Source organism: Haliotis asinina, chromosome 1, assembly GCF_037392515.1.
Source record: "Haliotis asinina isolate JCU_RB_2024 chromosome 1, JCU_Hal_asi_v2, whole genome shotgun sequence".
Classification (NCBI taxonomy): domain Eukaryota; kingdom Metazoa; phylum Mollusca; class Gastropoda; order Lepetellida; family Haliotidae; genus Haliotis; species Haliotis asinina.
This window is the reverse complement of record NC_090280.1, coordinates 40,881,740-40,903,975: the sequence shown is the minus strand read 5'-3', so window position 1 is coordinate 40,903,975 and position 22,236 is coordinate 40,881,740. Positions and strand designations below refer to the sequence as shown.

General features: G+C 40.3%; 1 protein-coding gene across 1 annotated transcript; it reads right to left on the bottom strand.

The window, feature by feature from the left end:
- Window positions 1-14,942: 14,942 nt before the first annotated feature.
- LOC137272595 (uncharacterized) lies at window positions 14,943-22,027 on the bottom strand. The gene is made up of 4 exons (XM_067804989.1): window positions 21,882-22,027; window positions 19,122-20,070; window positions 16,420-16,561; window positions 14,943-14,995 (listed from the first exon to the last, which is right to left on the bottom strand). The coding sequence occupies exons 1-4, from the start codon at window positions 22,025-22,027 to the stop codon at window positions 14,943-14,945; spliced, it is 1,290 nt and encodes a 429-aa protein (XP_067661090.1).
- Between the last annotated feature and the right edge of the window lie 209 nt (window positions 22,028-22,236).

Here is a 22,236-nt window from a genome sequence, read left to right as displayed (position 1 = left end):
GCTTGATATAGAGAAGAGCTGGCAGATCACCCCGACCCTGGAACACGTCTGCACAGTTCTGAAACACTACATCTCTATCTAGAGGTAACTCGGCATCACCATCAGAGAACACGACGTACCAAATTCAGCTGGTCACATGCTTTCAGCTCTAGAATAGTCGGAACATCTTCTGGAGTTACAACAGACATGAGATCAAGTTGTGTGTTCTTGTAACAAACTGAAGCTGTAAAGTGACCCATTACAGGAATATCAACATAAGAGTAGCCAGTGGGTTTAGCTCTGGGGGGACGCAGTCTTCGCTTGTCAAGAGACTGAGAGAGTGAGTTTAGTTTTACGCCGCACTCAGCAATGTACAAGCTATAAGGTGGAGATCTGTAAATAATCGAGTCTGGACCAGACAATCCAGTGATCAACAACATGAGTATCCATCTGCCTAATTGGGAAACCGGTGGCATGTGTCAACCAAGTCAGCGCGCCTGACCACCCGATCCCGTTCGTCGCCTCTTACGACAAGCATAGTCGCCTTTTATGGCAAGCATGGGTTGATGAAGGCCTATTCCACCCCGTGACCTTCACGGGTCGCTTGTCTAGTAATCTGTTGAAATGTTTCTCAGAAAGATATTAGCTTGATCACCTGTGTCAAGTTTAAGTGGCAAGAGCGACATCTGCATCAGTTGAATCCCAAAAGAGTTCATCTTGGGTTTCCTCAACAAAGTGAACTCTCGATGACTGATTTTAGGACCTAGAAGCTCTAGCAAAGTGATTGTTTCCAACAATTATGACATGATTTTCCAGATGCAGGACATTTTCTGAGCGTGTGTAGATCCACAATAGCCACATGCATCAGACTGCTCAGACGAATGGGAACTAGAACTCTAGGACGTATCTACAGGGCCGACTGGGAGTCTAGTGGATAAAGTTCCTTAATTTGGACTTTACTAGCTCCAGCAGCTCTGCACATAGTAACAGTCTCATCTAAAGTCATGTCATCTTCACACAAGAACCTTTCCTTTACTGAATCACTAGTGATGCCACAAATTACCCTATCTCGGTTGAGAGAATCAAGTAAATCTCAAACGTTTTTGCACTGCTCTTAGACATACTGGTCTATTTTCTCTCCTTCCCTCTCTCTACAGGTAAAAAATATCTGCCTCTCTAAGGTAATGTTACATTTGTGAATTCAATAAGCTTCAAATTTATCGAAATTGGGTGAGGTTACGGAGCATCTTTGTTATTCTGAAAATGAAATATGTTATAAATCTCCAGTGCATTTTCTCCAATAGTAGACAACAAAATGGAAGACTTTACCCTGCCAGTCTTCCCATCCTTGTTAGAGGCAGTCACAAACAGCTGAAACTGTTGCTTGAACTTATGCCACTACTCCGCAAGATTACCAGTCAAAAGCAAAGGTGAGGGTGTATGCAGTTTGTCCATTCTCTGACGAAACGACACCTGACAGCGTGTAACAATGCGAGGCTACCCTTGACAAGCAAATGACCCCAATTTGCATATGTGGGAACGCCCTCCAGTACATTCCATTTCAACAAGAGGAAAACATGTTGTTGTCTAAATATTGTAAAGTTCAATTTCCTCTTGCAAATCGTGTCGTGATGGTGTTTAGCTCAAATAAATCGCTGTACGAGACACGTTTTAAACAGCAGCAGTATTGATTTCACACGCCACTGCCAGCATGTATTGAACGTTGCTTAATCACCGTTCTTCCTGTAGCAACCAAGCGTATTCGTCCAGATTACCTGCCTCGCCTGCGTGTCACAAACGGATTCACTGCGCTGGCTCATCTGTCAAGCAGTAGGAACAACCATAGAGGACTGAACAGCACAAGTATAATTGAGACACTGAATGCGATATGTACAAGGTGACGGGGTTCGTGAGAAGCACGTGCAAGGCATGCATATCGGGTAGGGGCAGGTTCGCCTGGCTAGGCGCGCCCATCTGAAGGATGGTGATCATTTATTAACTAACAAAACTGACATATCCAATAAACTTGGAGAAACGCTCGCCAAGCATTCATCCTCTTCCAGTTATGTCCTTGAGTTTCAAAAGTTTCAGAAACAACGGCAGAAGGAAAGATTAAAGTTTAACACGGACAACGGTGAAGATTATAATGAACTATTTTCACTACACGAGCCACATACCGCCCTTGAGCAAGCTCATGATACAGCAACAGGGGCTGGTGATAACCATTATCAGCTCCTGAAGCATTTGCCCGAATCATGTCTGGAAACGTTGCTAAATATTTTTGATTCAATATGAACTTCGGGGAATTTCACAGCTTCCTGGCGTAACGACATTATAAGACCCATTCCAAAACCTGGCCGGGATCATACTGATCCTTCGGATTACAGACCAATCTCTTTAACGAGTTGTGTCTGTAAAGCCATGGAAAGAATGTAATAATAGATTAACATGGCATCTTGAAACCAATAACCTCTTAACAAATAGTCAATGTGGTTTCAGGAAAAACCGTAGAACCATTGATCATTTCGTACGACAAAAATCATTTGTTAAAAATGCAGTAGTAAATAAACAACATGCGGTATCGATATTCTTTGATCTCGAGAAAGCGTATGATACCACCTGGAAACATGGTATTTTAAAGGTGAGTGAGTGAGTTATAATTTAACGTCACATCGGCAATATTTCAGCCATATCGTGACGAGAATAAACATGATTATACAGAACATGTAGAGATTATAAAACCTGTCATCAAAGTACGGTAAAATAACTAGAGTATCACAATTCGAGTCTAAAACTAGCATATGAAGTTAAAACTACAGCACAATTTGGACAATACATAATATAAAAGTAGGCTATAGATCACCAACAACTGAAGGTAGATCACCATACTAGGAACCAAGGGGCCTTACGTTACTTTAGCAACCTGCATGGCCCCTAGCTGGATTTACACCATCCCCTCAGCTGCTGGCGATTGTAGGAAAATGTAGCCGAAATTTAAAATGACAAAAATACTACGTTTAAAATACTGGTAAGCTTAAATTTCACTTTGAAAGTTTCTGGACTTATGCACCCTTTCAGGGGGACAATAATTTTACGCTGCTTTAACCCCCTTTGAGGGTACGGCCACTAACAATCGCAGTTGACAATTCACACTACCATGTTTAAGATATAAACTTTCTATTTACAAAACATATTATTCAAAATTTATGTAATAATTCTATTTTCTTTAAAAATTCAATGATTAAATGATAATTAACATTAAAAAGATCCTTCATTGTTTTGACAGTAAAATATTTCTCCCTTGTGATGGCAAAAGCAATACAGTCAAGCAAGATATGCTTGACCGTGATTGCTTCATCACAAGGGATACAAAACGGAGGATCCTCACCTTTAAGTAAATATTCGTGTGTATACCGCGAATGGCCAATACGACATCGTCGCATAACGACCTCTTCAAATCTGGACTGACATCCCAAGTAGGTATAACCAATATACGGTTTCATTTCATGCAATTTATTGATACCCACCTGGGTGTCCCACTTCTTTTGCATCTGATCACGGATGTAAGTTCTAATGGTTGCTTTGTAACCTGAGTATGGAATAAGGAGTGGTGTCACTGATTTATTGAGTGCTGCCTTAGCAGCAAAATCGGCCATTGTGTTCCCAGAAATGCCCACGTGGCTGGGTAACCAACAAAAGACGATGTCATACTGGCCAGTAGCAAGATCATTATACAACTCAATAATTTGTATTAAAAGTGGATGTTTACAAGATAGATTTTTAATAGCCTGAAGACAAGAAAGAGAGTCAGAAAAGATTATATACTGTTTATGTGCAGGATGCCTTTGAATATATTTAAGAGCCGTTAGTATTGCGTTTGCTTCTGCTGTAAAAATAGAGGTATAATCAGGTATTCTAAAAGAGATTGTTCTGGATCCAATGACAGTGGCACAAGCTACTGCGCCACCATCCTTGGACCCATCTGTAAATAAGGATTTGTGTTTATTATATTTATGTTTTAATTGAATAAATTCTTGTTTATATTGTAATTCATTAGTTTCTGATTTTTTAAACTCTGTAAGTGTTAGGTCAACATGTGGCCTCACCAACTGCCAAGGAGGAGAAGAAAAAAGCCGAGAAGGAGAAATAGTCTCCAGCTCAATCCCAGCTGCAGAAATGAACGGTTTGATTCTTATCCCAAGAGGTGGAACAAGTGAAGTTCTTTTATTATACAATTCCTCATAAAGAGGATTAAATACGCAGTTATGGGCAGGATTGGATTCATTAGAATATAACTTTGTGATATATTGTAAAGATAATTTGACACGGCGAAGTTTTAAAGATGGCTCATCGGCCTCAACGGAGATACTGTCGATGGGAGATGTTCTGAAAGATCCAAGACAAAGTCTCAGACCTTGGTGATGAATCGAATCTAATAGTTTTAGGTTGCTTTTGCAGGCTCCACCATATACTATGGAGCCATAATCAAGTTTTGATCGGATAAGAGATCTGTATAAATGAAGGAGTGTAGTTTGATCCCCTTCCCACTTTGAATTGGACACCACTTTTAATAGATCTAATGCCTTCAGGCATTTAGTCTTCAGATACTTAATATGTGGTAAAAAAGTCAAATGTTTGTCGAAGATCAATCCCAGAAACTTGGCTTCCTTTACAACGTTAATTGGAGAGCCATCCAAGAACAGTTCGGGATCTTTATGAGGCTTATATTTCCGACAGAAATGTATACATTTGGTCTTTATCTGTGAAAATTTGAAGCCATTCTCAAGTGACCATTTATGAATTTTATTTAAACACATCTGCAATTGCCTTTCGATGGTATGCATGTTTTTACCACAACATGAAACGTTAAAATCATCCACAAACAATGACCCATCTATTGAGTCATTTAATACTTTCGAGAGACTATTGATTTTTATACTAAACAAGGTAACAGACAAAATACTACCTTGTGGAACTCCCTGATCCTGATTATAATGTTCAGACAGGGTTGATCCAACGCGAACTTGAAATTGTCTGCCTGCTAAGAACTGGGATATAAAATTAGGCAAACGGCCTCTCAAACCAAAGTCATGTAAGTCTCTCAAAATACCATGTTTCCATGTTGTATCATAGGCCTTTTCCAGGTCGAAAAAGATTGACACAGCATGCTGGTTATTTACAATGGAATTTTTAACGAATGATTCTAGGCGAACCAAATGATCAATAGTGCTTCTATTTTTCCGAAAACCACACTGAATATTAGAAATAAGATGATTGGATTCTAGAAACCATACTAATCTATTATTGACCATGCGTTCCATAGTTTTACAAACGCAGCTTGTTAAAGAAATTGGTCTATAGTTAGATGGATCCGTATTGTCTCGGCCAGGCTTAGGTATTGGTACAACAATGGCATGACGCCACGAAGGAGGAAAGTGTCCTGTAGTCCAAATATGATCAAAGATGTTCAAAAGTGTCTCAAGACAAGCATTGGGTAAATGTTTCAGGAGCTGGTAGTGGATATTATCTGCTCCAGTTGCCGTATCATGAGCTTGTGCCAAGGCAGTATTCAGCTCATGCAGTGAAAATACTTCATTATAGTCTTCACCATTTTCGGAATGAAAGTTGAGTTTCAACTTTTCTTGATGAGCTTTATATCTCTGAAACTTCGGAAGATAATTTGATGAAGAAGAATGACTAGCTAAAGTTTCACCCAACTTGTTGGCAATGTCAATTTTATCTGTTAACATATCATGCCCATCTTTAAGATGATGAACGCTAGAATTGCTACCCTTGCCCTTGATTCTCTGTATCATGTTCCACACCTTCGTCATTGGCGTACGTGAATTAATTTTTGACACAAAGGTCTTCCATGAATGACGTTTACTTTGTTTAAAAGTACGCCGAGCCTTGGCATTATTTATTTTTACATTATTTAAATTGTGAACTGTAGGATGTCGTCGAAAGTACTTCTCTGCCTTTTTCCTGCTCTTCCTTGCCTGTTTACAATCATCAGAAAACCATGGTTTGCGGCAATGAGGTTTAGCAGAGGACTTGGGAACAGTTTCATCAGCGATATCATTCAGTGTATCCGAGAACAACTGAATAGGATCAGGAACATTTACAAAAAATTCAGATTTCAATTTTTCTGTACAAAGTGTTTGAAATAAAGGCCAGTTGGCCTTATTAAAGTTCCACCTTGTTGCAGGTATGTCATCAGTCGGATTTAAAGCGGAGAGAATTGTCGGAAAATGGTCACTACCACAAAGGTCATCATGGACCGACCATTGAAACTCGCTATAAATATTGGATCTGAGAGTGATAAGTCAAGTTGAGAATACGTCCCAGTTCCGGGATGTAAATATGTGGCTGATCCATCATTAAATAGGCATAGATTATTGTTAGAAAGGAAGTCTTCAATGACTTTGCCTTTATTATTAATATTAGTACTTCCCCACAAAGGATTATGTCCGTTCAGATCACCCATAATTATAGAGGGTTTGGGAAGTTGGTCAAATAGATTCTGAAGATCGGACTGCTGAAGACCTGAAGAAGGAGAAATATACAAAGAGCAAAGCGTAAAGGTTATCTGAAGAGTAAGACGGACGGCAACAGCCTGAAGATTGGTTTTAAGAGGAACTGGACTATGAATAACACCCTGCCTCACGAGTATAGAAGCACCGCCCGTGGCTTTTCCATCGGGATGGGAAAATGCATGAAAAGAATTGTACCGACGCAATTCAAATCGATCTGTACTTTTCAAGTACGTCTCCTGCAGACTAAAAGCTGATGGTGTAAAATCTTGTGATAATAATTGTAATTCATTAAAATTGTTCCTGAGGCCTCTGCAATTCCATTGTATTAATTCCATAAAAACTGCTTAGGGCGCTTCAACTGGAGATCGTGGGCGCTTCAACTGGAGATCGTGAGCGCGTGGCAGCGCTACCCCTACACCCTGTTTGTGACGGAGTTATGTCCATGTCAAGCGGTTCAAACAGATTTTGAACCGCCACAGAAGGTGTTAAATGAGACGACTCTTCTAAATGCTGAAGGGTTCTGGTCTTTCTTCTCAACTTTTTCTTTTCTTTATTTGTGAGTTTCTCAACGTTCTGAGTATCTTGAGTTAAATTAAAATCAGATATTTGTCCTGGCTGACTGTACTCAGTTTGTGAAGCTGATGATCGCTGACAATCTTGTGATGAGTGAGTGGCGTCATCTAAGGTTATTTGAGAATCCTTTATCCAAGATATTTCAGTCTGACAAGATGTTGAAACGAGGGTAGCTTTTTTGACAGAAGAAGGAACAGGAGAAGACACTGTGGCAGAATAGGTAGGAACTGTTGCTGGTTTTGATTTAGCCTGAATCAGTTTCTTTGCTTCGAAGTATGAAATATTATTATTGCACTTCAGTTTCAAGATTTTGTTCTCATACTCATATTTTGGACACGTTTTCGATGATGCCATATGTTCACCACTGCAATTGGCACACTTTATCTCATTAGTACATTCAGTGCCTTCGTGGTTTCCACTACAGCGTGAGCATACTGATTTACCTGTGCAAGATCTTGCACCATGTCCAAACTTTTGACACTTGTAACACCGGAGTGGATTTGGTACATATACCTCCACTCCAATATTACAATACCCAGCCTTTATGAATTTTGGAAGAGTTGTCAGACCAAACGTGAAAAGATAGGTATTTGTTTTGACTAAAGTTGATTCATGTTTTCTGCTGAAACGTTTAACAGAAGTAACTCCCTGATCTTTCAGTTCTGCCACAATCTCATCTTCTGTCATATCGTACAAACAACGTGCCCTGTCTCTAACAATACCTCTACAGCTGTTGAGAGTTTTGTGAACAGAAACAACAACCTGGCTGTTTACAAACTGCTTTACTCCCAGCAGATTGACAGATTGTTGCCTACGGAAACATTCAATCAAAAGAGAACCATTTCGTAAACGTGTGACGTTTTTTACCTCTCCACAGATACCTTGGATGCCCTTGGAGACGGCAAAAGGATTGGTATTTAAAGGATGGCCATCAGAACTTTCAATGACCAAAAACCTTGGCCAGGAATCATGTGTGAAAATAGATATCTCTTCATCGGATGAAGAAGACATATGACGACGTTTGCTCGTTTTAGATGAACCAGAATGAGCGTTTTTAGCCATGGTGTATTAGTGTAATTCAACAACCCTGCCCCCCACCCACCATGGAGTGTCAACAAGGACGGTACCGCAGTGGAAACCAGACTGCAACACCAGGGTTACAGGGATGTCATACTCCAGAAAATACAGACTTGAAAAGCCATGGTAACTTAAAGAATAAGTGTCAGACTGGTTCGGCCCATGACACTGTTCCTAAGAACACGGAGTTCAGAGGTCTATATAACCAGATTGACCCATGAGCCACCGCCTGCTGGCATAGGACTCTAGGTAAGTAAATGTATCAATAATTTGTACACTAGATTTTAAAATGAGCAATACCCGAAAAATGTAAGTGCAAAATGTAAGCAATTTCTATGCACAGGGCATGGCGTGACCAGCCGATTGATTGAATCGGGCCCATTCAACCTCCTGTCTAGGTGAAGTCAGGGCCAAAGTGGTGTGTTGAGCAACAGGAACACGGTCACAGGCCCCTGTTACCCTCAACCACCAGGATCCCTTCCTCCACCGACACAGGGCCGCAACCCACGGCAAACGGGTTGGTGGACCAAATATCCCCCCGGGTCCACTACGGGGGTGTCGGCGAGCTCTTGGCGTTACCCAGCACCCACCACGAGGAGGTGGCTCGCCACGGGTGCCGGTATTTTAAAGGATTTACAAGATTCTGGATTGAGGGGTCGTTTACCTCTTTTTATATCACAGTTTTTAAGCGACAGACAGTTCCAAGTCCGAGTGGGGTCAACGCTGTCTGACCATTATAATCAAGATCAGGGTGTTCCACAAGGCAGTATTTTGTCTGTCACACTTTTTAGTATAAAGATAAATAGTTTATCGGAAGTGTTAAACGATTCAATTGATGGATCGTTATTTGTGGATGATTTTAAATATTTCTTGTCGAGGGAAAATGTGCATGCTATTGAACGACAACTGCAGTTGTGTTTAAACAAGATTAATAAATGGTGTCTTGAAAACGGCATTAAGTTTTCTAAATCGAAAACTATTTGCATACATATTTTCGCAAATACAAACCACATAATGACCCTGATCTATATCTAGATGGCACTCCCATCAAAGTAGTCAAGGAGGCCAAGTTATTGGGACTGATTTTTGATTCACACTTAACGTTTCTGTCCCATAGTAAATGCTTTAAAATGAAATGCACGAAGGCACTTGATTTGTTAAAAGTTGTTGCCAATTCAAAGTGGGGAGGAGACCAAACTACCCTACTCCACTTATACAGATCTCTCATCCGTTCGAAACTTGAAACTCGTTTATGGTGGAGCCTTAAAAGCAACCTCAAAATACTTTATTCTGTCCAGCATCAAGGTCCAAGACTATGTCGTGGGTCATTTAGAAATTCTCCTATTGGCAGTCTACGTCGAGGCCGATGAGCCATCTCTTACTCAACGACATACAAAACTCTCCTTACAGTATATAACAAAACTATATTCTAATCAGGCCAATCCTGCATTTAACTGTGTTTTAATCCTCTTTATGAGAATCTATACAATAAAAAGCCTTCTCTTGTTCCGCTTCAGGGACTTAGAGTGAAACCTTTTCTGTCTGCTGGCGGCACTAAGCTAGCCAATATATCTCCTTCTCGTACTCTTCTACTTTCTTCTCCTCCGAGGCAGTTAGATAGACCCGAAGTTGACCTAACACTGACGAGATTTAAAAAATCAGAAACAAATGAATTACAATATAAACTGTCATTGGATCCAGAACATTATCTTTTAGACTACCGGATAACAGTTTTACAGCTGAAGCAAACGCCATACTAACGGCTCTTAAATATATTCAAAGACACCCTAAACGTAAACAATATGTAATCAATTCAGACTCTCTTTCTTGCCTTCAGGCGATTAAAAATATTTCTTGCAAACATCCACTTTTAACTGAAATTATGTAATTGTACAATGATCAATACGACATCGTCTTCTGTTGGTTACCCCGCCATGTAGGAATCTCTGGTAACACATTGGCTGACCTTTCTGCTAAAGCGGCACTCAACAAATCTGTGACACCACTTCTTATTCCTTACAGTGATTACAAAGCCACCATTAGATCTTATATCCGTGATCTGATGCAAAAGAAGTGGGACACCCAAGTGGGTATCAATAAATTACATGAGATAAAACCTTACATTGGTAAGGGATAAATATTTCAATGTCAAAACACTTTCGGATCTTTTTAACACAGTAAATACTCATTTACTTATTAGATTTTAAAAGTAACTATAGTACATACAAATCTTTATATACAGATAGGTCCAAGGATGGTGGCACAGTTGCTTGTGCTACTGTCATTGGATCCAGAACAATATCTTTCAGATTACCAGATAACAGTTCTATTTTCACAGCGGAAGCAAACCCTATATTAACGACTCTTAAATATATTGAAAGACATCCTAGACATAAACAGTATATTATCTATTCCGACTTTCCTTCTTGCCTCCAGGCAATTAAAAACCTGTCACGCAAACATCCACGTTTAATAGAAATAATTGAATTATATAATGATTTTGCTACTGGCCAATACGACATCGTCTTCTGTTGGATACCCAGCCATGTAGGCATTTCGGGCAACACAATGGCCGATCTTGCTGCTAAGGCAGCACTCAACAAATCTGTGACACCACTTCTTATTCCATACTCTGATTATAAGCTACATTTAGATCGTACATCCGTGATCTGACGCAAAAGAAGTGGGAAACTCAAGTGGGTGTAAATAAATTACATGCAACAAAACCTTATATTGTTCATAACCACTTGGGTTGTCAGTCCAGATTTGAGGGGTCATTTTGCGGCGATGTCGTATTGGCCACACGAGATATACTCATGAATACCTTTTGAAAGACGAGGATCCTCCGTTCTGCATCACTTGTGATGAAAGAATCACAGTCAAGCATATTCTGCTTGACTGTCTTGAGTATTCCATCACAAGGGATCAGTATTTTAATTCACGAACTGTGAAGGATCTTTTCAGCAGTATTAGTCCTCATTTAATTATTTCATTTTTAAAGGAATTAGATATGTTAACCGAAATGTAAATATATAAATATTTTATAATATGAAGATTAAATTAGTAACTCAAATCGTTAGTGGCTGTACCCTCAAAGGAGGTTGAAGTACTGTAAAATAATTGTCCTCCTAAGAGGGTACTTAAGTCCCAAAACATTTGAAGTAAATTTCAGTTTTCTAGGTTTTTACTCGTAGAATAAGTGTATTTTTACTTTATGGCTAGATTTGTCTAAATTGCTAACAGCTGATGATGTAAATCCAGCTAGACTCCATGCAGGAAGCGAGTGTACTGTAAGTCTCCATGGTCCTTAGTATGGTGATCTACCTTCAATTGTTGGCAACCTATACCTCATTTTCATATTGTATTGTCCTCTATAGATACATTGGTTTAGGTCTAATCACTAGTTTTACATTCTACTCTGTGATATTCTAGTTAGTTCTACTGCCCTTCGTTGACAGGGTTTTACAATATATGTGCTATTAATTCATCTGTATTTTTATAATTATTCGTTCTCGGCGTGATGTGGCTGCAATACTGCCTATGTGACGTATACTCACTCACTCACTCACTCACTCACTCACTCACTCACTCACTCACTCAAATTGGGAACTGTGTGTGGGACTGTGGGGTAGACTAGTGGTTCGCTCCTCACGCCGAAGACCCGGGCACAGTGTGTGAAGCCCATTTCTTGTGAACCCTGCTGTAATATTTGTTGAATGTTGCTAAAAGCAGCTTAAGTCCCAACTCACTCACTCAGTCACTCATTTTGAGCAATATTCGCTTGGGACGTTGTTACGAGAGTGTAATTTCTGTAATTTGTGTGGTTATTGTTTGGGTGATAGTTGATTATTTCGTACCTTTTAAGTACCGCTTTAGAGTTGCCTCCCCCTGGTGTGTGTTTTGACTGTTGGTAAACACGAGGTCGATCGCGAAGGTTCCATTCTTCGCTGGAATGCTTGGGGCACTGTTATGTGTTTTCTGTAATTTGTCTTTCGACGACACACACATAGATTTACACTCAGAGTAATACAGGAGTTGTGCCATCATTCGGCCTATCTATATTTGTCTGCCTCTTCGTCTGATTATCGACATCGACCTACATCTACATTCAAGATCGCTCATTGAGAAAGATTTAGTAGAACTGTTTCTCACAGAAAACAAAGACTTTGGTGAGTTGATGGTATATTTGTGACACATTACTTTAGATTAAACTCAGTTGCATTGCGACAGAAACACCTATGGTGAATCTGTGTATCTTGCTCTTTGGTCAATACATATTACTGAATGTTCTAGACTTATCAGTGGTATATTTTGCTGGTTCTGAGGGGATTTCTTATACCTTTTGTCATGGCAAATTATTAACCGTAACAAAATTGGGGGCTCGTCTCGGGGAGAAGTCATTTAACATTTGAGAAATATTGTGAACCTTATCTCAATTTTTTGTAATTTTGTAATTGTGGAAGCAGCAAAATGGTCTTTGATCTTGAGAAGTTTGTATTGTCCCCTGACCCTGAGACAGTCTGTCAATCGTGCAAATCAGATTTGTTGCAAACCTGCAAAGCGGAAATTTCAGATCTTGAATATTGTGTTGAATCACTATATTGATGAGGGAGTTTTCGAACATGACGCTTTGGAAACGGTTTAAGAGGGATGTTCAGAAGAATTAAAGAAACTTGAAATTCAGTTACAAATTTATTAAGAAGAAAAAAGAAATCAGGAAGACCTCCAAAAGGATGGGAATAAAAAAGTTTTAGATGGCGAAGGGTTTACAGTTTACAGCGGAATTGAAAAGGTCAGGGAAGACATCTCACCCTTACATTCCTCCTCTTTTGATATTACAAGGCATGATAGACTTGCCTTTCAATGAGGAAGAAGTGGACAAATGTTTCTACATTTTGGAAAGGTTTCCTGACAATCTCAAGTGGCCTAGGAAGTCGTGGACTAACCTACTGCAAACCGTTTAGAAGAGTAAAGTTCAGGACGCTTACGCAGCCTCGTCGATACAGCAAAGTTCAGAGTATGACCTTGTCAAGAGTACACTTTGGAAGGCTAATGAGTTAGTTCCTGAGGCTTATCGTCAGAAGTTCAGATATGCTCACAAAAGGGACAATCAGACTTTTGTCGAGTTTTCTAGAGAAAGGGAAACATTGTTTGATAGGTGGCGTGGGTCTAAAAGCCAGAGATTTTGATGGCTTGAGACAGTTTTGATGGAAGATTTCAAGCAGAGCGTTCATTCTGATCTTAAGACTTATTTGGATGACAAACGGTTAAGGACTTATATGAGGTAGCAATGTTACATGATGATTATTGTTCGACTCACAAGAAAGACCGCCAAATACAGGTAGATCACCATACTAGGCCCATGGAGACGTACAGTACCTTTGCTGCCTGCATGGACTCTAGCTGGATTTACACTATCCCTTCAGCCATTGGCGATTATACTGTATGATCCTGGCCAGGTTTAGGAATAGGGACCACAATGGCATTACACCATGAAGCTGGGAAATTCCCCTTAGTCCATATGGTATCAAATATATTATTGAGTTTTGAGCAAATGATACAAGAGCTGATAGTGGATATTATCAGCCCGTGTTGCTTTATCATGAGCCTGCTGAAGGGAAGTATGCAGCTCATGTAGTGAAAATAATTCATTATAATCTTCACCGTTGTCTGAGGTAAAGTTGTTTTTTGTTTCTTTTGATGTTTCTGATACTCTGGAAACTCAGGGACATAATTTGATGAAGATGAATGCTTGACTGAAGTTTCACTAAGTTTGTTTGCAATGTAAGATTTATTAGTTAAACGATTATCAGCATCCTATGGTGTACAGTAGATTTAGAACCTTTGTCCTGAATCCTTTTGACAATGTTCCACACCTTGGACACAGATGTGCGTGAAAACAGTTTCTCCAAGACTGGCGCTTATTTTCTTTAAAAGCATGTCTAGCTTCAGCATTTAAAATTTTAGCTTTGTCTAGATTATGTACAGTAGGATGTCGGGGAAAATACCTTTCAACTTCCTTCCTACACTTTCTGGACTGTTTACATTCCATATTGAGCCATGCTTTACGGATGTGTGGCATTGCAGAGGACTTTGGTACAGCCTGGTCAGCAATATTGAAAATACCTGTATAGGATCTTCGCTGTTCGCAAAATGTCATGTTTTAAGTGATGACTACGTAGTCATGGTGGGGAAGTGATCATTCCCACACAGGTCATCATGTACAGCCCATTAAAATTCATTGTATATGTTGGAATCAGCGAGTGACAGATGCAGAGAAGAATGTGTACCAGTAACAGGATTTAAATATGTAGCTGAATCAGCATTGAGAATACATAGATTATGAGAAATAAATTCCACGTGGATTTTACCTTTAGTATTAGTATGGTCACTTCCTCAAAGCAAGTTGTGACCGTACAGATCGCCCATGGTGAGGCATGGCTACGGAAGCTAGTCATACATATTTTATACATCTGACTGTCTAGTATCAGAAAAAGGAGGAATAAATAAACTGCACAGTGCAATATGCAGGGTGATACGAACAGCTACAGTTTGAAAATGTGTACGAAGATGACAGGGCTGTGAATTATACCTTCCCATACCAAAATGGAAGCACCTACAGTTACTTTATCTCCTGGAGGAGAAAAAGAGTGGTAATCACTAAACTGTCTCAGATTAAAGTTATCTGTTCCTGTGCTAGTAACTGAACCTCATTGAAATTGTTTTGATACCTCTGCAATTCTACTGAATAATATTGGACAGTTGGGTCATGGTGCCTCAATTGGTGATCTTCCGCGGGAATGTGAGGAAGTTAAGCTCCTTTGTGTGTCCTGAAAGGACGGTAACACCTCAAAGGGATTCTCAAACGGAACCTCTGAAGGAATTGGGATAGTTGGTAACCGTTTCTTGTTGAATTTTTTACAAACACTGTTTAGCTAACGCTTGAGAGGTGTCTGGCTGAATCTTTGTCTGTGAGTCTGATGAATACTGAGAACCAGATGAAGTCTGAGAGGCAGATGTAGACTGAGATGTCAATGGTAAGACTGGAGCAGAAGTTACAGTCGGTATGTTCATGATAGCCACCACAGCGATGACACACGACAGAGCCACGACAAGATTTGGACCCATGATCACATTTCTGGCATTTATAACACCGGAGTGGACTGTGAACATCCACGTCCACTCTGACATTAAAGTACCCTGCTTTTATTGACTGTGGTAAAGATCAAGAGATAGGTAAACGTCAAGAGATAGGTACTGGTTTTCTCAAGGATACCCTCCCTCTTGACAGTGAAACGTTTTACAGTGGTTACACCTTGATCTACAAAATCTGCGTCAATATCATCCTCTGACATGTCGAACAGACAGTGAGTTCTGTCACGAATGATTCCTCGAAATGAATTTAATGTTCTGTGCACAGACAAAGTAACCTCAACATTTGCAAATGTTTTGATAGACAAAAGATTGTGAGACTGCTGTCTCTGTGCACATTCCAGAAGGGAAGGCGGAGACAGGTGACATTCTTAACATCACAACAAATTCCAGAAATGGCCTTTGCTAACGTAAAAGGATTTAGCTTTATAGGTAGAAAGTCAGTTGCCTCAATCACAAGGGAATGAGCCCATGAATCGGAATTCAAGGAAACAGTGTTTGAAGTCTCCTCTACATTTTCAAAACGTCGCTTCCTTTCATTTGGCAATGAACCAGATGGAGTGGGTTCCACGGTAAGTGTAAATGGATTTAACACCCCTGCTCCCCAGCCACCACAGAGTGTCAACGTGGACAGTGTCAAACAGCACTGGATCTCGAGGATGCTGACACCAGACATACAGGGGTATTATACACCAGAGATAAAGACATGAAAAGATATTAAAAAAACTAAAAGAATACATGTCAGGCTGGTTCGGTCCATGACATCATTCCCAAGAGTCACAAATTTCAGAGGTCTTATATCACCAGATTGGCCCATGAGCCACCGCTCTCTCCCATAGAACTCTAGGCAAGTTAAAGTAATCAAATATTAGTACATCGCGCATCACAATAGCCCAGATCCATTGATGCATTGTGCAAACATAATCACCATGCACAGGGCTTGGCATGACCAGCTGATTGATAGAACCGGGCTAGTTCTACCACCCGTCTAAGTGAAGTCAGAGTCAAAGTGGGGTGCTGAGCAAGTGGAACATGGTTCTAGACTCCTATTGCTCTCAACCACCAGGATGCCTTCCTCCACCGACAACGGGTAGCAACCCACGGCAAACAGGTTGGTGGACGAAATATGCCCCCAGATCTACACGGTGGATTGGCGAGCACTTAGCGTTACCCAGCATCCGCCAGGAGTAGGTGGCTTGCCACAGGTGCCCACCCGGGTAAGACTTCAGGACATGCAGGTTACACTGGTGTTAGAACAGGTTCAACTTAAAGTGGCAAGCAGTCACATTCGTTTCAGTCTAAGCCGAAGACTACCAGTGGGTCTGATCCTGTTCGTGCATATTGTAAGAAACTAGGTCATTTGATTTCTGCATGTTACAAACTCTAGTTTAAAAATCAGGCTGCAGGTTCCCCAAATGTATTTGTGTCCATCGCACCAAAGCCTTTCTTTCCAGGTTGTTGTGAGAGTAAGTCCTCAGATTCTGTTGTTCAGAAGGAGTTTTTGCCCTTTGTTTCTAAGAGTTGTGTCGCTTGTGGGAGATCATTTTACCCCACGACCCGTTATTATCTTGAAGGATACTGGAGCTCTTAAGTGTCTATTTTGCCTTTTTCTCATGACACTTTAGCAAAAGTAAATGTTTTGCTTCAGAATACAGGTGGCACTTCTTCTGCTCCAATCCATTTTGTGAATTTGACATCTGATCTGATTTCAGGTGAAGTGAAAGTTGGTGTTCTTGACTCCCAGTTCAAGGTGTCGATTTGTTGATTGGTAATGGGGGCCAAAGTTGGTGCTGATCCAATTGTCACTGTTTCTCCGGAGAGTTCTGTTAGAACAGAAAAGTTGGAGGATGAATTTCCGCATATGTCTTCTTCTGGTGCAGTGACTCATTCAATATTGGAAGGCATTTCTTCTAAGACGTCTTTGCCGAATGATTCCATTTATGATTGATCATTCTTTGTGTGAGGTACGGACTGATTACTTGTCTTCAAAGAGTAGTAGCTCTTCAGGTCTTTTGGATAAGTTTGATAGTTTGTCAGGTGGTGATCACATTCTTTACTGAGACCAGTTTATTAGTGCGCCGGGTGAGGATGTTGAAGTGCAGAAGTTGACTAGTAAGGCTGTTTCTATTGAGGAGGCTAGCGAGGTTCCAGTTTGTTAGTACTACAAGGATGGTATTCTGATGAGGAAATATAGGTTGCCTGATGTTCCTGTGAAGGATGAATGGAAATTGTATAATCAAATCATGGTACCAACAGTATTTTGAAAGCATGTACTTTCATTGGCACATGAAAGTCCCATGGCAGTGCATCTGGGTGTAAACAAAACTTGTGAGAAATTGTGTCACATTTCTTAAGGCCCAGTTTGTGACAAGATGTGGCTGAATTTAGCAAGACCTGTCATGCATGCCATATTGTTGGAAAATCAAATCAGAAAATTCCTTTCACGCCCCTAACTCATTAAGGCCGAGAGACGCGTATGTGCGGCAAATTCGTTAGCTTCTCACAGCGAGAGCAGCGTATTGGGGGTAATAAAAAGCACCTCTTACTCAGCGAGAGCCGCGTATTGGGGGTAATGGAAAACATCACTCATTCAGCGAGAGACTCGGATATGCATTTTACATATTAAATTCGTACAGTAAATATTATTTCAATCAATATAACAGTAATGATCAAAGATTAGCTTTTCTTATGAGTGAGTGAGTTAAAATTTATCGTCACATCGGCAGTATTTCAGGCATATCGTGTCGAGAACGATTTATTAAAAAACACATAGTAATTAATGGCACACATTTAAAACTGTCACCGAAGGACAGTAAAACTAACAAGGATATCACAGAGAGGAATTTAAAACTAGTAAGTAGAACTAAAACGGTATAACTAGTTTTTGGACAATACAATTTAAAAATGGGCTATAGATTGCCAACAGCCGAAGGTAGATCACCACACTAGGGACTGTAGCGGAGGAATGCACAGTGGAAGTCTTTATTTTAAAAAAAAAGTCTGAAAAGAAATACACCAAACTAAACGAACTGAAAGGGTCCTAGAAACTATGTGCAAGTAAAAAATAAACTGGGTGGCTGTAGGTAATATTTCAACCTTGGACCAAAACTAAAGTAAATAATATTTACAGTGAAAACCAACTAAACGAACTGAAGGGACCCACAAATTGATTCAACAAGAAATGTATTCACAAATACAGTAAATTTCAGGCCCGTTTGAAAATATCCTCAGCTAAATGTCTTAACACTAAATTTCTAAGTACTAAATGTCTAACAATTGGGCTCAAGAAACTATTATTCTCCCAATACTAACGAGGCAAGTTTTCACTGTCAAACCTAAGCCCCAAAAACTAAAAACTGAACACATGTGTTTTTCTCCCTTCCATCCCATGTAGAGCACGTGCCTTTCGTGATATGTGTGCCTTTTTGGTGAGTTTGGGTGTCACGTTTTATGATATGTACACGAACAGTTTCACACATGGATGCATTTTGGAGAAATCCTTCTGAACATTTCCCCCTCCATGATAACATACTGTTTATCATGAGACAACTATTTACAGAACTAATCCAACAAAACTATTTACATTTCAGACTACTTGCAGCAAAGAATGTTCAGGAGTCTTTATTCACCATTCCATTCTAATGGACAGATTTTTGTGATTGGTCTGGTGAACTTTGTCTTTCCCACCTGGACATCCACCACTCTGACATGACCATCTGCACCAGGATGAATGCCAACAATCCTTCCAAGTGGCCAACACCCTCGTTGAGTTTCAGGCGACACTACAATTACAACATCACCTACCTGATAGTCTCGACTGGACTCGCACCATTTTCTGCGCAGATTTAATGTTGGCAACCACTCACGCATCCATCGTCTCCAGAAGTGTCTGAGAAGTTCTTGAATGCGGCGCCAGCGTTTCTTTGGGTTGTATGGAGAACAATCAATGTCAGGAGCCAAACTTCCTCCAAGCATCCCATGAAGGAAATGACTCGGCGTGAGGGGAATATTGTCATCTGGATGAGAGCTCTGGTAAGTCAGAGGTCTTGAATTGAGAAGTTCCTCTGCACCAATAAATGCAGTCATTAGCTCCTCATCTGAAAGGTCTCCATTTGCTAAAATTCCACATATGGCTCGTTTTGCTGATTTGATAAGAGATTCGTATACTCCACCAAAATGGGGAGCTGAAGGTGGATTGAACCTCCAAATGATACCTTTGTTAGCCAAGGAACCTTTCACCTTATCAGAGTCCAGATTGCTTTGAACCAATTCTTTTAGTTCTTTTGAAGCTTTAATAAAGTTGGTGCCGTTGTCCGATAGTACTTCTTTCGGTATTCCTCGTCGACTTGTCATTCGGAAGAATGCATTAAGAAAAGAATCAGCATCTAAGCCGAAAGCAATTTCTAGGTGGGCTGCCCTTGTAGTGAGGCAAGTAAACAAACACAAATATCTCTTTGTACGACGTTTGCCTCTCCCTTGAATGGTAATGAAGGGACCAGCAAAGTCAACAGCTACTTGTTCAAAAGCTTTGGACGATCTTACTCGAACCTTGGGAAGGTCTGCCATTATCTGAGTAGACTGCTTAGGTTTCCTACGTTTACACCAGGCACACTGACGTTCCCACTCGCGGATCTCCTCACGAGCAGATATTATCCAAAATCGAGATGATAAAGCTGCCAAAGTGCCATTGGTGCCCAAATGACGATTCTTTTCATGGTGGTGTTTGACAATCAGCTTTGTTGTCCAGTGTCTCCTTGCAAGGATGATTGGACATCGTGCTTCATAAGACCATTTTCATCAAGAAATGGTTTGAGACTGAGTAATTTGCTTTTTGTTGACACAGACCTTCCCTTTGACAAGGCTGCATATTCATCAGGAAATGATTGTTTCTGACAATCTAGCAAAACCAGAGTCTCTGCATCCTGTAATTCCTCAACCTCTAACTCTCCAAATGTTCTTTTGGAGTTGGTTAAACGAACGTTGTTGAGGAATCTACATGTCCAAGCCAATACACGACAAAGTCTCTTCCAATCTGAAAATTTGGAAGAGTCTAATCTCCAAGATGATCTGTCAATCTCTGTCAAGAAGGTATCAGAGACAGGAAAACTGGGTAGTTTGCATTCAGACGTTTCAGTGTTGTGAAACCTCTCTGGTTGTTCAGGCCATTCATCTTCACAATGACTAATGAAATCTGGTCCATTTTGCCAAAGTTTGTTGTTTAAAAATTCAAGTGCTGAACCTCTAGAGAGAACATCTGCTGGGTTGATACTTGTTGGGATATATTTCCATTGGGAAGGCATTGTGTTTTCATGAATAAAACCAACACGATTAGCTACAAATTGCTTAAAGCTTCTGCTTTGGTTTCTTATCCAGCTCAGGACATTTTGACTATCTGACCAGAAGATCATAGATGACAGCTTACATTTCAAAGCATCAGCCACTGCTAAAGCCAACTGAATACCAAGAACAGCTGCAAGTAGTTCCATTCGTGGTATGCTAAGAGCTTTTAAAGGTGCTACTCGACCTTTTGAAGCAACAAGATGACCACAAATGTTTTTCGCTTTGGCATCAACACTGTATACCACGGCGCCATATGCTTTCTCTGAGGCATCGACAAAAACATGAAATCTTACGTCATCAATATTGTTGCTTGTCAAGATGCACCTTTTGAATGATAAAGATGCCAAGGCTTTCATTTCATCATACCACTGACAACACCTGCTGTCAATGTCTTGGTCAATGCTTTGATCCCAATCTACACCCAGTAGCCACATATCTTGCAAGAGCATTTTTGCTCTGACAGTAAAAGGAGCAAGAAGGCCTAAAGGGTCAAACAGTCGAGCTGTTTCTCTGAGGAAACTTCTCTTTGTAAAAGATTGTACTTCTGTAGTGTTACTTTGTGCAAATCTGAAAAGATCTCGTTCAGGATCCCAAATAAGACCAAGTGTCTTGAGCTGAGGCAGCTTGGACATGCAAATGTTGACTTCTTTGAGCCTATCTTCAATAGGAATGTTTTCCATGACAATCAAGGAATTGGATACCCACTTCCTTGCGTGCATACCTGCCAAATTCCAAAGTTCCATGAGTTCGTGAGACAGTTTGACCGCTTTACTATCTGTCTCAACTGAATCTAAACTATCATCCATGTACGTTGAGGCAGTAACAGTCTCCGTTGCAAGGGGGAACTCAGTAACATGAAGTTTTGCATGTCTCTGTGTGACATACTGAGCTAAGAATGGTGAACAGTTCATTCCAAAAATGACCCTAGAAAACTCGTATACATCTGGTGGTCCACTTTTATCTTTTCGCCAAAGAAACCTACAGAATTTTCGATCTTCTTCCGAAATTTCAATCTGCAAATACATTTCGGCAATGTCACAGACAATTGCCACTGCATGTTTACTAAATCTGAGCAAAATGGCGAACAAATCGTTTTGGAGTTTGGGCCCAGCATGTACAACATCATTCAATGAAACACCTTTCTCTTTTGCAGAAGCATCAAAGACTACTCTGACTTTTGTTGTTTCCCTGTCAAGCTTTACAACAGGGAAATGAGGTAAGTACCATTGTGTTTCAGCTTTCTCTTTTTCAGACACCTTCCTGATGTACCCTTTAGCTTCATATTGCTGTATCACATCTGAATATGCTTCTGCAATAGCCTCATCTTTATTCAACTTCTTCTCGGTGTGAATCAACCGGTTCTGAGCCATGTCATAATTGTTATGAAGAGTGTCAACATTGTCACGCCATGGTATACTCACCTGATACCGACCATTGCTGTAACAAAGGCTATTTTCTACAGTTTTTACAACCTTTTCATCCTCAATGCTGAAATTTTTACATGTATTTGGAAGTGAGTCAACCTCCCAAAAGTTATGCATAAGTTCTTCTAAGGAACTCGCTTGTTTATCTTCATTTC